General features: G+C 35.9%; 1 protein-coding gene across 4 annotated transcripts in view; it reads right to left on the minus strand.

Moving 5' to 3' along the window:
- Positions 1–16,312, minus strand: part of LOC145690759 (uncharacterized) — a 75,597-nt gene that overhangs the window by 18,812 nt on the left and 40,473 nt on the right. For 2 of the 4 annotated variants that reach the window (XR_014132272.1, XR_014132271.1), the window contains one exon: positions 15,368–15,504. The exons of 1 other annotated variant lie outside the window; for it this stretch is intronic. Coding sequence is in view for 1 of the 3 variants with exons in the window: in XM_081765980.1 (XP_081622106.1) it covers positions 14,837–15,504 (668 nt within the window). In the remaining 2 variants the exon portion in view is untranslated. Of the gene's footprint in view, positions 1–14,388; positions 15,505–16,312 lie in introns of those variants that run through there. One more of the 4 variants, XM_081765980.1, reaches the window with a different exon arrangement.

Below are 16,312 nucleotides of genomic sequence, written 5' to 3' on the forward strand. Positions count from 1 at the left end.
TTATGCATGTGCTCAATGGTAGCTCAAATCATTTTTCCAACGTCTCAGTTTCATAATTGCTAACACATCAAACATGAAATTTTAACTGCGTGACCTTTGACCTCTTATGAGGACCTTTTCCCTATACCCATACACACTCGTTGGAAGGATCTTTATGCATGTGTTCTATTGCACTTCAAAGCATTGCTTCCAATGTCACAGTTTCTTATTTGCTAACACATCAAATATGACATTTTAACTACTTGATCTTTGACCTCTAATGATATTGCTGACCTCTTCGTTTTGGTAAAAAGGATGTTCGGTAGATCCTTTGTGCATATGTTTTCTTAACATTACCTTCAACTGAATTAGTTGTGTACAATAAGCTGTTGAAAAGGGAGCTTTTTCTTCAAGAGTCACAGATGACCTGGTAGAGGTCACCGGGTCACGATTGCCCATATTTCTCATTATCACATTGTTTCGGATCAGAATTTATGTCGATATATCAATTTTTGCTGCCGGAGATGGATATTCAAAAAATGGCATGTGAGACTACTATTTAACATTGAAATCCCATAAGGAAAAAAATCGCACTTTGACCTTTGACCCTGTAACTCCGCAAACGATAACACCCGTGATCTCGTTTTGCTATCAAACAAATCTTCTGGCCTTCCTCTAAACTGCCTGCAAATTTCACAGTTCTAGCTTTTATAGTTCTGAGTACAATTAAATTAAAGTTTACACACGAATTATGGGACAGTCTGTATTAGTGTAGAGCGTTGCCGACAACACACTGGACATTGTTGATAAAAAGACCGATAAATGCTATTCACTAACTCATTGACCATGGACTGGACTGCAAGACATGAAAATATTTCTTCTTACTAATGTGGCTGCCAAAGAGAAATGCTGTTATTCTATATAATTTGATTTTCTAATGTGATCTGACAAACAAACAAACAAAAACAAACTTCTATTGCGATAAAGAAAACATTTTGCTTCAGCGGGAATGGAGCTGAAGAATAATCGATCCTCAGTTCTTATTTATCATCGCAAGAAGACACTGCTTAGATTGAAAATTAAATCTTTAAGTTTTACGTCCCACGGTTATGCCGGTTAGGATAAAGGAGGCGGTGATGATGACAGATGAATGAAATGGTGGAATGAAGAAAGTGGAAACGGGAGAATACGGGACATCTTTGTTCTCCCCTCAAACTTCACAACACAATGCATTGCTTAGAAACAGTTTATTTTCAATGCATTATCCGAAAGCCCACGAGCACGGTGTTTGTCCACCACAAAGTCCACACGGCGCGAGCTAGGATCGAACCAGGGACCCCGAGTACCGGAGGTGAGAGCTCTACCACTGAGCCACCGCGCCCCCACTGCTTAGATTGAGAATGATACATTGAGTGATTCGCCCGAGAGAAACAAAGCACATTAAATCGAATTTGTTCCGTTTTTATTGTGTTCATTTTATTTTTCGTACAATGCATGAAAAAACATTTTTCATATGGTGTCCATGAATACTGTTTTAACTTATTAGAAAACCAGAATCTGCCGGTGAAGTGATATGGGATAGTGTGTGATATTTTATTTTTAAACCATCAACAGCAGCAAGGGGTAGACGATACTTCTATATTTGATAGTGCTTTCCAAAGAGGATGCAGTATTTCAGTTAGAGATAGTGAGCTTTTACATTTTAATCATAATCAACATATAAGTACAAATTAGACATAATTGCAGCATAGAAACTTTAAGTGGTATTAAAGGAGTTCAAGTCAGGCCCGGATCTTCAATCCTGCGAGGCGCCAGGTGAAGAGGGTGCCTAACTAGAAAATGAATTTCATGTTTTAAATGTAAATATTCATTAGAGGAAATGTGTGATGAAAACATTTCCAAATAGCTTCAAATAAATATTGTACAGACTTAGATAAAGTAAATCAAAAGGACAATAAAGTCGAACATTTAAAATTGAAATGGACTCGCACATCAATTGGGGCAATTAGAACACACGTCCCCCTTCCCATTTAGGTGTAATAAGGACAGAAAACAACGTGCCCTGCGAGGCTCTAACCCGCCTTCATTCACTAACGCTCGCTCGGCAATACTATATGAATTAAAGGGAACCGGTCAAAACCCCCACACTCAAGAAATGTCAAAACGCCCACACAAACGGTCATAACCCCCACACAAATGGACAAATCTCCCAAACGCACGAACGGTCAAAACCCCCACAGCCAAAACCCCCACACTCAAGAAATGTCAAAACGCCCACACGATCGGTCATAACCCCCACACAAATGGACAAATCTCCCAAATACACGAACGGTCATAACCCCCACAGCCAAAACCCCCACACTGGTAGTCGGTCATAACCTCCAACGGTCATAACCCACACAAATGGACAAAACAGCCACACATAGCAAAGGTCACAATCCCCACATAAATGGACAAAACCCCCACACAAATGGACAAAACTCCCACATGCAGAAATAGTCACAACTGCCACACAAATTGACAAAGCCCCCATACTCATGAATTGCCCTTGTACTTTTTAATAACATTTTTTATTCCACTTAAACTGATGATGCAACTATTCTTCTTGGGCGTCATAAAGAGCTGCAACAAAGACGTGAAATGACGATCATTTCAGAGTGTGGGGGATTTGTCCGATTTTGTGGGAGTTTTGTCCATTTATGTGGGGATTATGACCGTTGCTATGTGTGGCTGTTTTGTCCATTTGTGTGGGGGCTATGACCGATTGTGTGGGCGTTTTGACATTTCTTGAGTGTGGGGGTTTTGACCGTTCGTGCGTTTGGGAGATTTGTCCATTTGTGTGGGGGTTATGACCGATCGTGTGGGCGTTTTGACATTTCTTGAGTGTGGGGGTTTTGACCGTTCGTGCGTTTGGGAGATTTGTCCATTTCTGTGGGGGTTATGACCGTTTGTGTGGGTGTTTTGACATTTCTTGAGTGTGGGGGTTTTGACCTAGACCCGAATTAAATATTAAACTTTGGTACAGAAATGAACCAACCTATAGAGCGTCTCACCCTTAGATTGCAGTATAGGAGTAAATGGCAATGCTTTTCCTTATGCCCATTGTTGCCAAACTTAGCCTGAATTTTAGAAATAGTTTTATTTACTAGATATGGATAGATTTTTGTAGAACATTATATTCTCTATCAAATAATGGTTTTTCTCATATCAAGAAGAATTTTCAAGTATTGAAATAAATTGAAATAGTGAAATCTTGTTAATGACAAATTCTAACGTCACGTTAAACATATCACGTCATAAGTTCGGAACTATAAGAGATAGAACGTTGAAACTTATACAGCTATTAACAACATATATGATGCCAATGTTGGAACAGTTGGCATTCAAAAAAGCTTCTTGAATTTTAAAATAAAAAATAAAATGTAAGAGAAAGTGCATATACTATTTGAATGCAATATCTAAAAAGTTGACTAGTGATAAACTTTTTTTTTATTTTTGAGGTTAGTGTTAAGGTGTTAACAACTTTTAAATAAATTTAATCCTAAATAATATTTAATCCCATTTTAGGTTAAGTTCTCTAATTCACACAACTGTTAGGTCAAGTTCCCGCTAATTTATTATCTCCTGAGATAGTTTTCAAACATATCTCTCATAGCATACGAGCGCCCAAGCCTGCATATGTTTCTTGACTTCAGCTATTTATTGTCACTTTTACACAAGAACAATTACAGATCTTACGAACTCCTTACTTCACTTCTATCAATCATTTCTCATTTCTGCTAATTTTCTTTTATCTAATTCCTCTCTACATCTAACTTCCTTCAAGTTCCATTTACTACTCATCAATTAACTAAACTTCAATCTGTCTAAACTCTTGTTCTTGTTCTTGTAACCTCATATAGAAGTTATACATAGGAGGAGATGCAGCACCGTAGTAGTTAAGTCCGCTATGGCCCTGGAATTGCTGAAAAAATTTTAAAATGATAAATCTCTACTAAAGTCATTGCTTAATGTACATTTTTAACTCGTTGCGTCCAGTAAAAACCTTGAAGAAGATACATGTTGCGTGCACTGAAGACCAGACCTCAAGAGAATAGTTGAACTTAGATAACTATGTTAGTAATGATCTTGAAAATTATCCTAGTGGGAAGATGAAAAATTTCAAATGGATTTCGGACAGTTCTCTGGTGATGAGAGTGATGTATAACAGGACATATATATCATGAAGATTGTCAAGCAATATCATGTTTCCACTGAGGATTGAGCCAGTTTATTATTATCATTATCACCACCACTACTACCACTATTATTATTATTATTCACTACTGTTCTTGCCTTTTGTATTTTGATAAGCTTTAAAAGTCAAATTGAAAAAAAAATCACAGGTGAAGTCGATAGTAGAACTTTCGCCAGATACATTATCAAATGCCTTGAAGTTATTCCTTTTTTTATTATTTATTTAATTTTTTTTTTCATATTTTTAAGTTACCCATATAAAAATGAAGAATATATTTGCATCAGGTTTAGTAGTTTTAGAGCGGGATACCATTTATCTGTAAAAATTCAATCAATAATTGGATGAGAGTCCAAGAGGTCGTAGCTAAAATTTGTTCAACAGAAAAAGGTCCATAACCAAGTGCTCTGTGAAGTTTATTGATCATATAAGATCTGCCCTTAGTAAATTGTTCACAAACAAAAATTAAATGATTCAAAGATCCAATATCACGCTGACACCAACATAAAGGTGTAGTCAATTTATGTATTTGATATAATTTATAAGGCGTTAAGGCGGTGTCAAAAGGAAGGCGATATAATAGAATTACTCTGTATCTAGACCAATTATGTATAGTAAGCCATGGTTTGGGCTGAGAGATAGACATGATTTGCCAATAATGTCGCCCTGGTCCAAGCCTATTTTCAGATTTCCAAGCATGTAACATCTGGACTTGATTTCGTTTGATGATAGGAATAAAGTTTAAGTGACTAACTTTAATAAAAGCTGATTGACCATCATTACATGCAAACTTTGCAGCTAGGTCTGTATCATCATGGAATTTTATATTAGAATGTGATTTCGTGTGTAAAAAATGTATAATATATCCTTGTTCTTGAAGTTGATAGTATAAAAATTTTATATTTAAAAGAAGCCAAGTTGTTTTCACATTCCAATGGGTGTGTCTTAAAGCGTTAAGAACACTGAGAGCATCAGAGCAGATACAGGCATCAGAAAGTTGTAACTTTTTTATTAATAAAATAGCTTGCCGAATGGCAAAAGTCTCATCTTCAAAAATGGTAAAATATTGAGGAAGTTTGAATTTTTTGATAATATGAAGAGTAGGAACAACAACTGCTGCACCGACATTTTGATGAATGTATTTAGATGCATCTGTAAAAACAAGTGTACAATTTGAAGATAGCTGATCCACACAAGAGTGCCAAATGTAATTATTGATATTTGGTAAATGTCCTGAAGTCGAAGAAGAGACGTAGTGGGGAAGAATTGTCTTTATTTGTACCAAACTCGTTGTATAGTGAAATATGTAGCACGGCAGTGATGGAGATTGTAGGATCATTCCTTCATACATGTGAACTTTAAAAAACGCTTTGACTATCCATGGTGATTTATTTCTATACGGCACCTTCTGATGTCTATTTTCCAATATGTTTAATCTGATGAAGCTGTGCTATAAGAGGATTATTCCTTTTCGCCATTCGTGACAAAAGAAAAGTTTCTGCTAATTTGGAAATTTGTAAGTCAATAGGAATCATACCAGTTTCCTCAAAGAGAGCATTTTTCGGGCAGAAGGTAGGCTGAGAAAGGATGATCTTAAGTGCATCATATAAAAGTTTGTTTATTCGCTGGTAAAAATAGTTCATCTTCTCCTCATAAAATATGCTTCCATAAAGAGTTTTTGCCATCATACAATGTGTAATAATTTTGTATAGACAAGTTGGATTGAGTCCCCAACGTTTTGCACTTAAGCTTTTGAGAATAATGTTGTATGAATCCAATGCGGTTGATAACAGAGCTAAGTGAGGTTTCCAAGTCATTTTTGTGTCCAAATAAAGCCCAAGGTATTTGAAGTGTCAAACATAGCGTAACGTACGATTTTCGATATGAATGGTAGGGCGTGTATAACAACGTCTTCGCGTGAAGACGGAATATACAGTTTTCTCCCAGTTGCTGTCGATACCATTGTTTATAGACCAACGTAATAGTTTCTGTAAGATTTGTTCAATAAGAATTGTCCCTCGGTGAAAATCATCCGTAGTCAGTATGAATATAATGTCATCAGCATACAAATACAGTTTTACTTCATGGTTAAGTTCTGTTATGAGGTCCAATATATAGAGATTGAATAGAGTAGGACTTAACTTACTACCCTAGAGTAAGCCAACCGATGTAGTTCTAGGTTTATTGTAATGTTTGTTAAGTTTGATAAAAATCTTTCTGTTGATAAGTAAGTTATGAATGATTCTAATAAATTTGGAAGGTATCTGTAACAGATATAGCTTTTGAATGAGAAGATCTAAGATAATTGAGTCATATGCTTTTCTCAAGTCAACGCTAACTGCAATAACAAATTGTCTTTCAAGATAAGCCTGATAAATGTCAAGAATAAGAGGCCCAAGTGCGTCGTATGTTGAGGTGGCTTTTCGAAAGCCGGTGATAGTAGGAGGAAAAATTTGATTATGTTCCAAAAACAACTGTAATCTGGATAAAAGTAAGTCTTCAAATATCTTGAGAGAGCAAGGAAGTAACGCTATTCGTCTATAGTTGTCCGCTTTGCCAATATGTTGTTTGGAAGAACTTTTTTCCATTGAGATGGAATATGGGCAGTGTCCCAAATTTTATTATATATTTGTAAACACTTGAATCAGTAAACACTTGAATCAGGATAGTAATTCAGTTAGCAATAACATTAATCACAAAAATGCAGTTGGTACTCAAACAAAACTAACTGTTTCTTCAGGAGATCAATATCTATGGAAGGGGAAAAAGCAGACCAATATCTGTTAATAATAAAACTTCTCACTCCTGGTGATAAAAAGTTATTTGTTTTTGTAATTGATTCACTTACAGTTCGCACGTGGTCCCTAATGTTGTTTCGAATGCTGACAATTTGGACACTATAAATGTATGTTTCGTTTGTAATTCCACTTCCTTATTTACTTTGAATCAAGGTTCGTATATACACTACAGGTTGCGCCAGCCCAATCGTTGGATGTGTGACGTCACCGGGTAAGCAGACGCGAGTATTTTCTTGCAGCAAAATTCCCGTCCAAAGCCACAAAATTTCCCGCTAACCTAAATAGATATAGTTTACATCTAGTAGTTAACAATTTTAAAAAATACCGCTTTAAACAGACTATGATGTACAATGGAATTCATTCTCGTAGTATAAAAAGGTATTATTTATAGTTATGCATGATAAGGTAATTTTTTTTTTTTTTTTTTTTAATACTGTGTACACCTTTTTGTAACGAACACTATGTCGTTCTTTATGGTTTGGAAGGGAATGTTATGTGTATCACTTTTCAGTGTGTATATCACTTGTCTTCTTTCTTCTTTTAGGAATTGCAGTTTAATTTAAGGTGCAGATATCTGTCCCTGTCGTCTGTCACCAATTATCTAAACGATATCAATCAATGAAAATGATCATAATTTAAACATAAATAAATGATTTAAAACAATAAACATTTCTGCTTTTCGAATATTTTTACTAGTTTTGAAGATATTATAGAAAAACTAAAATTAGCGGTAGTTGAATTTCGCTGAAGTGAAGACCCTTAAAGAAAGTCCTCGTAAAGTGAATCTGCACTCATGAATGCAACTCCTACCCTGAGAAACAATTTTTAAGGCATTAAATTAATTTCGTGAAGAAATAACTACATATAATAAGATAGCACATGATCGTTCCATACACATCATATACAGGCATATTGTCAATCTGTACGCAATAATCTGAGCATGCGCCAAAGTAATAACATGCCAGAACGTCTTAAGAAATCTTTTAAATCAAGAAAAGTGAAAAAAATGTTTGCTTTTCTTTAAAAAAAAATCACGGAATATTCTCAATCTACGCCAATTTTGGGAAGTCGCCTGTAGTACTTAGCACTAATATTCTTTAATTTTATAGTTATACAAAACAGATTACTGCTAGTATGCATCAAAATAATGCCAATTGCTTTCCGTGTCCACATACTCAATTTTAGTGCCACCGCATAGCGATTTTCGTTTGTTTTATTTGATATAATGTTGGATAGAAATAGAACAAGTTCTAATTTAGAGCAGTTGTGTCAAATGTTGTAACCAACCAAAAGTTGCATACAACTTGGTATCATAAATGTTCAAATTCCACTTTGATGAAATATTTGATACAATATATGATGGAATATTTGTTTGTCTACAGCGTATTTAAAAAAATTGAGAATGTCTCCATTTCCCGTTTCCAGCCTATTTTAAAGAAAAATTCCCGCATTCCCGCCAGTGCTCAGAATTTCACATTTTACGGGAAATTTCCCGCAAACTGGCATGGCTGTGCTTACCACATGACGTCACACGTGTTCGGCATAGTTCGTAATCTCAGTTTGTGGCGCCCCCCTGCTTTGAATACGCAGATGACGATGAGAAAAATACTAACAAATACATTCATGAGCTCACAAAACAGAATGAAAAGGCTCGTTGTTATTTTCCCCGATGTTTCTTTAGGAAGCATGAAAGAAACAAAATGAATTTTCGGAGGGTTTCATAATTCTGTTTAGTTTCGTTTTCTCGTCCAACGATCTGTACCTTGTTGGCTGTCACTATACGTGATTTAAAGTCACAACTTGTGCGTTTATTTAGAACAGATATAATAGGGTTTCTTTTCATTCTTCTTCTGTTTCCAGACTGACATTGTGTGTCTGAGGTGTCAGAAGTGAGTATACAAGCTAGGGAGGTTCAGTGTCTATTCACCATTACATTTTGTCATAATAATAATAATAATAATAATCATCATCATAGGTGTTCTGCCATTTTTGGCAGGTCACTTGCTGCCACTGAGAAGCATCCATGATCCACGGTCTTAAGTTAACCTCTTCGTCTTCACATGTGATTCTTCTATTTTGATATCGTCCAGTAGTTGTAGTTTACTTTGTCCCCTCCCTCTTTTACCTGTCACCATAGTTATTCTTAAACAATGTCCCAATCAGTTTCTCCTCCTTTTCTTAATTATACCTAAAATTGTTCTTTCCACCATTTCTAATACTCTCATTCGTTTTTCTTTCGACCCAGCTAATTCTCTCCATTCTTCTCCACACTCACATTCCGAAAGCTTCCAGTCGTTTTAAACCATTTTTTGAATAATGACCATGTTTCTGACCCTTACAATACATTACTTCACACAAAACATTTTATGAGTCTTTTTCTCAACTCTTTATTCAAGGTCGCACAAAACAGACTTTCTTTCCTCCTAAAGACTTCTTTCGCTATTCCAATCCTTGCTTTTATTTCACGTTTACATTTCGGGTTTATTCCATACATGTTCTTCGGGTTTTCAACTACAGACTGATTACATGGAAGGAATTTCACCTTTAAGCGGAAGCAGCGGAAGTGATTAAAAGCTATTTAGTATGCGTTCTTTTCTTCTTTTTTAAATTTTAAATTTGCAAATATTTCGTTAATATTCACAAATGCATTTATAATTTCTATTATAGTGCGATGTCCCATTTAGACCTCCTGGTATTTGTTAAATATCATACTGTTGTTCAGTGGGGAAAATCAGATCTAAACCATCGGAAGTGGGGAGCAGCCGCCTTCACAGTACACTTTACAATGTAAATTTTGTTTGACAAACGAAATTAGTTTTGCAGATATTTTGCGTACACAGACATGTGAGCGTTTTCGTACGTCATATTTTCTCCTCACATATTACGATCACCCCTACTCCAACACTCTTTTATCCAAGTTCAGTAGCAGTATCTTACCCATTGCTATTTCTTAGCTTGCCGCACAATCGGTACAGGAAATTTCTGTGTGAAACAGTTTAGCCTGCCATTTATTTCAATCATATGTTTTCTATTCGTTTCATATATTCTCTCGATTTCGTATTGCTCCCATTAAAATTTTATTGCAACGATTTATATACCATCATAAAAGGAAACCCCTTACTTAACACACAATTATTAGACTGTTTCGTACCCTCCAATTCGACGTTCCAAATGAATTTGCGCAAATGGAATGGCAAAAGCGATGAAAATATATGAATTTGAGAAAGGCTTTATTTACAGTCAGGCACTCTTTCAGTCTTTCTTGTTCTTTCTTCAGAAGAAAACATACGGCGGAAGAAATGTGGCAATAGCGCGCTCCATTTACTCTGTACTGCAATCTAAGAGTGAAACGCGCTATAGCTACTAACCTATATGGGGGAGGATCTGTGTTCTAGAACCTTCCCATCAATTGGCGCCAATGTCACACTTACAAGTGATGCTAGTTTGATGAAAATTTCCCGCGGCGCAGGGATATTAACGAAAGATATTTTTAAAAAAATTACAAATATGATATAAAATTTAGAAAAATTCAGTTATATAAAACACCACGACAGTACGACAAAATACAGTGGTATTCCTTCCACAATCCCACCACATTCACAAAATACAAATAGATATGAACAGAGTCTTCACTTCCTTATTAGAGAATATCATCGTCAAATATGTCTTTGAAATGGAAAGGTTCAACAAAAAAGAAAGTCAACTGCGGTTGTTTATGGATTAGGTGGCACTATCACAATAGAAAGAAATGTCTTCAAGAGTCCATCGGTTCAATGACCACAGTTAAGGTCAGGGGTAAAAGTGAATCTGAAAAGGTAGGGGGACGGTGGGTAGCGGCATGACGTCACGCCGTCCCCCTACCTGTCTTTGTATTTTTTTAGGAAATGGGGGGACGCCGTACACATTGTAACCGGCCAGTTATAAACTTTTTATTTCCGTTGTACTTTTGTTTCAAATTTAACTTTAATTTTAATGATGATGAACAAAACAAAGAAAAGATTCCTTTACATAATTTCAGACCAAAAATCTATTATAAAATGTTAAGAATTGTTATGTAATTTACCTGCGAATTCGTTTTGTATGCTGAAGACAGTTTGACTCTCATAATGAACTTCCTCATTATGTAAATCTTGCGTTGACAGATTTCTTCGTCTAAACCAAATTCCGACTTGTGCATGAACCCGATTTTCTGGGTCATGGCGTGGTTCTACGTCACTCTGGGTAACTACCTCAGCAAAAGAAATACTATATAACTTCACGATATTTCCGGGATAGGGAAGTGTGACCAGACATTATATCGTTGACTGTCTCGATGTAACTGGAAAATTGGAAACATATTTTGTCTTCAGACTCCGAACATCATAGTCTACATCAGATAAAGTTTGGAAAAGATACTGTTTTGTCAAATAACATACTTCTCTCTGGATCCCGACCAAATTAAGGACTTGTGCTGAGATTGGACCTCGAGTGACTGTCGTGTGACAATATCTTCAACAAGAAACTCAGGTATGTGCTTAAGAACTCTGTCAACTGCCAAAAATGTCTCTACGCATAAACCGATTCACAAACACCACAACTAAACTGAAAGCATTAAAATCTATCACACATTTGAGGCTTGTATCTTTTATTCACGCCTAGAATTTCCAAGTTTAATTAATGTTGAATAACTCTTCTAACAGGAGTATAGGAGGGAGTTGGTTGTTTAAGATACAAAACCTCTTGCAATGTACCCCAATTAGGATATTTTTTTAAGGCAGGAGATGGCACACCCTGCGTTCTCCCTTACTTTTACCCCTGGTTAAGGGTTGAGAAAGGTCAGCGTAAGTGAAATGCACATTATCCAAGTTCAAGCCACTAGGCTGTTGTGTCCATCGATCCAGGGAGAGAGTGGGGGCGAATACTTAAAAAAAAAAAGGCAAAAAAGACGGGCGGCACAAATGAATTTATCATTTCTTAGGAGAATTTTAATTAAAATTCCTAATATCAGTGGCTCACAATCGCTGCCACTGCTTAAATCTCACTTTGTTAATGTCTATTAGTCCAGTTATCATTCGTCAACATTTTAGTTTCTATCTTTTTTTTAATAATAATAATAATAATAATTCGTAATGATGTATGTTTCACTTTTGAGTAGTACTTTGTATTTCATGTAACAATAATGGTCAACGATCAAGAAAAAAACGTGAGCATTTTATCAGAAAAGAAAGATACAAAACTTAAAAGAAGATGAAAGACAGCGAAGGCTCTAGAAAGTTTCTTTCAACTTGTGGACAAAATTTCGAAAATGATCATACAAATGTTGAGGTGGGGAAGTTGTCAATACCAGTCACAGTTAACGAAGAATTTACAAATCGACAAACTTATTGTAACTGTAATCGAGAGGTCATTAGGATTATAAATAATATTTTTTTTCAGAACTCTCACTGTTAATCACAGCTGCATACACATAGTCGTAAGTTCTGTCCTTTATTCAAATAGGCGAATCGAAACCAAATTTTGTAACACACTAAATCATTTATAGCTACGTGTACTTTAGTACCAAAGGAACGTAAAAAACACTAGTCTATTCAAAATGTCCTCCATTAGCCTTCACACACATCTTCAATCGTTGAGGCCACTCGACCTTGGCTGCAAGCACATCTTGGGGGTATGGAAGCGGCTGCTTTTACTAAATAGGCCTTAAGCGACTCAATATTGCGGTGAGATTTCTTGCAGGTCTTCTCTAAGTAGTCCCACAGGCGGTAGTCCAACGGGTTGAGACACAGGCTTCCAGAAGGTCAATCCTCAGTGGCTATGATATTGGGAATATTGGCTAACCAGTGCTGATTCATCTTGGCTTTATGTGCCGGTGCAGAGTATTGCTGGAATCTCTATTCTGAAACAGAAAAAAAGAATATAATTGAATGGTTTCACTACCTTCTCCAATTCATCGTTCTGGTAATTTGCTGCATTGGTCTTGACTCCCTGTCCGCAAGTGCAGCTGGGTGACACCGTCGTAAGACACGCCCCACCAAACCATACGGGAGCTGGCTGGTAGCCTCTTTGGACCCTAGGAATTTGTTCGGCAGTTTCCCGAGAATTGTGGGCATAAATTCTGTAATTTTGCCGGTTCAAGTTTTCTTGTGCGATGAATATTTCTTTCACGGTGAACAGGATTGGCCTGTTTCCCGTTCGCGTACCGCTGGAGTAACTTCTTGGCTCTTACGGCTCGTAACTTTAAAGCTGGTGTCAACAGCTGTAGTTCTTCTGTAAGCCCCAACTTTAAGGTCCTGTTTGATGATGTGGGACATCGTTCTCTTCGGTATATCCATCTTCCGTGTCATGATTTTCTGTTTTCGAAGAATTCGCGCAGCTATTGCTTTCGCAGCTGCTGATGTCCTTAAAGTGCGCGGGCTTCCATTTCTTGCTCTTGTTATCGACCGAGGAGGTCTTGTTGAACCTTTTGATGCCTGTTACACAAATATTTGCATAATTTGCAAAGGTTTTAGAAGACTGAAAATCTCTACTGGCGACTTGTTGCACTTATGCAACGCGATCACATCGATACGATTCTCTTTGATGACCCATTCCATGTTAACTGGACGAGTGAACGACACAACTGTCGCATCTCTCCATTTTAGGGAATATAGTACTGTATGGTATTGATCAAGAAAAAAAAATCAAAATTTTTGGGATTAGCATCCTTGAATTTTCTCTCTCTCTCTCTCTCTCTCTCTCTCTCTCTCTCTCTCTATATATATATATATATATATATATATATATATATATATATATATATATATATATATACAGTAGGAAGTCGAAAATCCAACTAATTGGGACTATAAGTGGTTCGGATTTTCAAATTGTTGGGATTTTCGAAAATGGCCAAGAAAATGCCATTTAGGCTTAAATACTGTACTTAAGCCTGTTAGTGCTCTTTTATCGATACAGTGGTTATACAATACATACACTAATTACAATACCGTATGTAAAGCTACTTACATTTAATGATTCTGAAGAGCCTGCTCGTACACTAAATTATACTGTTCTTGTAACTCACACTTAAAACAACTTGTACAGGCCTAAGGGAACATAAAAATAAAAGTATATATAATTAACAATTGCATATGAATGAACTTTTGTAAAAACACTGACTTCCCACAACGTTAATGGACAACCCTATTATTTGTTTATCGCTAGCGCTGACAAAATGTAAAAAGCTTCCAGGGACCACGTTCGGATTTTTGACGTTCAGATTATCGACATCCTACTGCATTTTATTTTTCATAAAGAAATTCAGAAGGCAGACTCTGACTTCAGAAGGCAGACATTTCCAAATGGAGAATATAATATTAATCAGTAAATCAATGTTTCAAATAACACAAAATACCTCGAATCGTATTAATATTAAAAATTTTAATATTTTGCTGAAAAGTGCACATGAGAAATGACGCCCAAGCTGCCATCTCGGCCCAGGATTTTTTTTTTTTAAGTCAAAACAAACCAGTTGAGAATTAAGTTTCGCCTCGAATAACAGAACAGACTTATAATATCAAAATTTACCTTTGGAACTAGGACTTTTGTACACATTTCGCATAACAGAAAATTATGAAATGTCTTGTTTGAAGATGTTCTATTACATCGAGGAACACTCTGTATACGTATACAAACGAAAAATAAACGGTATACTCTCCTACAAGTTGAAAATAAATAAATAATTATCTTTGACCCAAATTTTGTATTTGGATATAAATAAATAAAATTGTGGCTCCATTCACACAGTACATTCCTACACGCACTCCTTTATATACACATACAGTAATAAGCAAATGAACTTCATCACTCATTCACTACTACTGTCATCGCTCTCACGTTTTCTTTTGTTGCTCGTTGATTCTATACACGATTTTAATACTGTCAATAAATCTGCTCGCTGTTTGTTCTGCACTTCTAATAAACTGAGCAATCTATTTTCAAACATATCCGTTTTTTCACTCTCTTTTTGCAGGAATTCTATTAGAGCACCAAGTTCACTGTTAGAACGAGACTGTGAGTTACTATTAGGAACTGCACTAGACGATGCACCTTGAGATGATTCAGATTCGTCCCCCTTATCTAACACTGTCGATGATGAGTTCGCTTTTCGTTTCACTGATAAAATTTCATCCATTTCTTCGTAGTATCTTGGTGGTTTTCTTCGTTTATCGCCAAATGATCCTTTCTGTTTATACTTTAAATACGTGTATTCAAGGTTTCTCCACTTTTGATGGCATTTCGCGGCAGCTTCCCTTTTGCTTGAACTTGGCACAGGGTAACCTTCCTTTGCCAATTCCTGTGCAATAATTTCCCATACCTTCACTCTCTGCACAGCTTTATTAGTCAGTAATTCTTGAAACTTGTCTCTTTTAACAATGTCTATAAATAGCTTCGTCACATCTTTCCCATCTTTTATTTCTCGTTGCCAAAACTTATCTACTAGCAAAACTTCGAATTCTTCAGTACTTGCTGTTTCTGTAAAAATTAAAAAAAAAAAAAAGTCAACATCTTTGACTAGGAATAAGACACTTATCACTTTTATAATATAACCTAGTTAAATATTTCATTGGTAAACTCCAAAATACATGTACAAATTTTTAAATTACTAAGTGTTCAGAAATGCCACTGATATATACTGCTTCATACAATCGGACGCATAAGAACTAACTTCTTGCTCACATTTTTCGAAGGCTGAAAGATGGAATCTGAAAAGAAGAGTTAATGTCAACTTCGAGTGCTTTTTTTGGATCAAAAGATCCAATAAATTTCAGGCAAGAATTCCGGAGAACTATATACAGTGTAGCCAAACCCAAACTATCACTTAATTCAATATGATGTGCTTATTCCGTAAAAAAATACGAAATTCGATTTAGGAGCCCCTGATCCAAAAACAATCGAAGTATAAAGCAGTTCTCCCAAGGGAGAGAAAAGTTTTACAATTTCCAAGTTCCCCACCGACCTATGGTTGAGGTGAACAAGAAGATGATAAAAAAAAACTAATTATTGGCCAAGATCGCAATCTTTTGATCCATTTCTGGGATCATTCCTAAAATACTTGTTTATTTTTGTATTTTATAGATCATTACATAACAAAAATAAAAATTAGCTTACCCAGAAAGACAGATTATTATGATTATTCGTGTTATTAAACACAGCACTCATTTATGGTCCAACAGGAAGAACAGCGCTCTAAATATTTTATGTCCAACATCCATATCTCCAACTTGAAACTTTTTTTCAAGAAGCTCTGCTTACCACAATTTTTGAAGCGCGGATAAAATTT

Source organism: Thermobia domestica, chromosome 7, assembly GCF_964235325.1.
Source record: "Thermobia domestica chromosome 7, izTheDome1.hap1.1, whole genome shotgun sequence".
NCBI lineage: Eukaryota > Metazoa > Arthropoda > Insecta > Zygentoma > Lepismatidae > Thermobia > Thermobia domestica.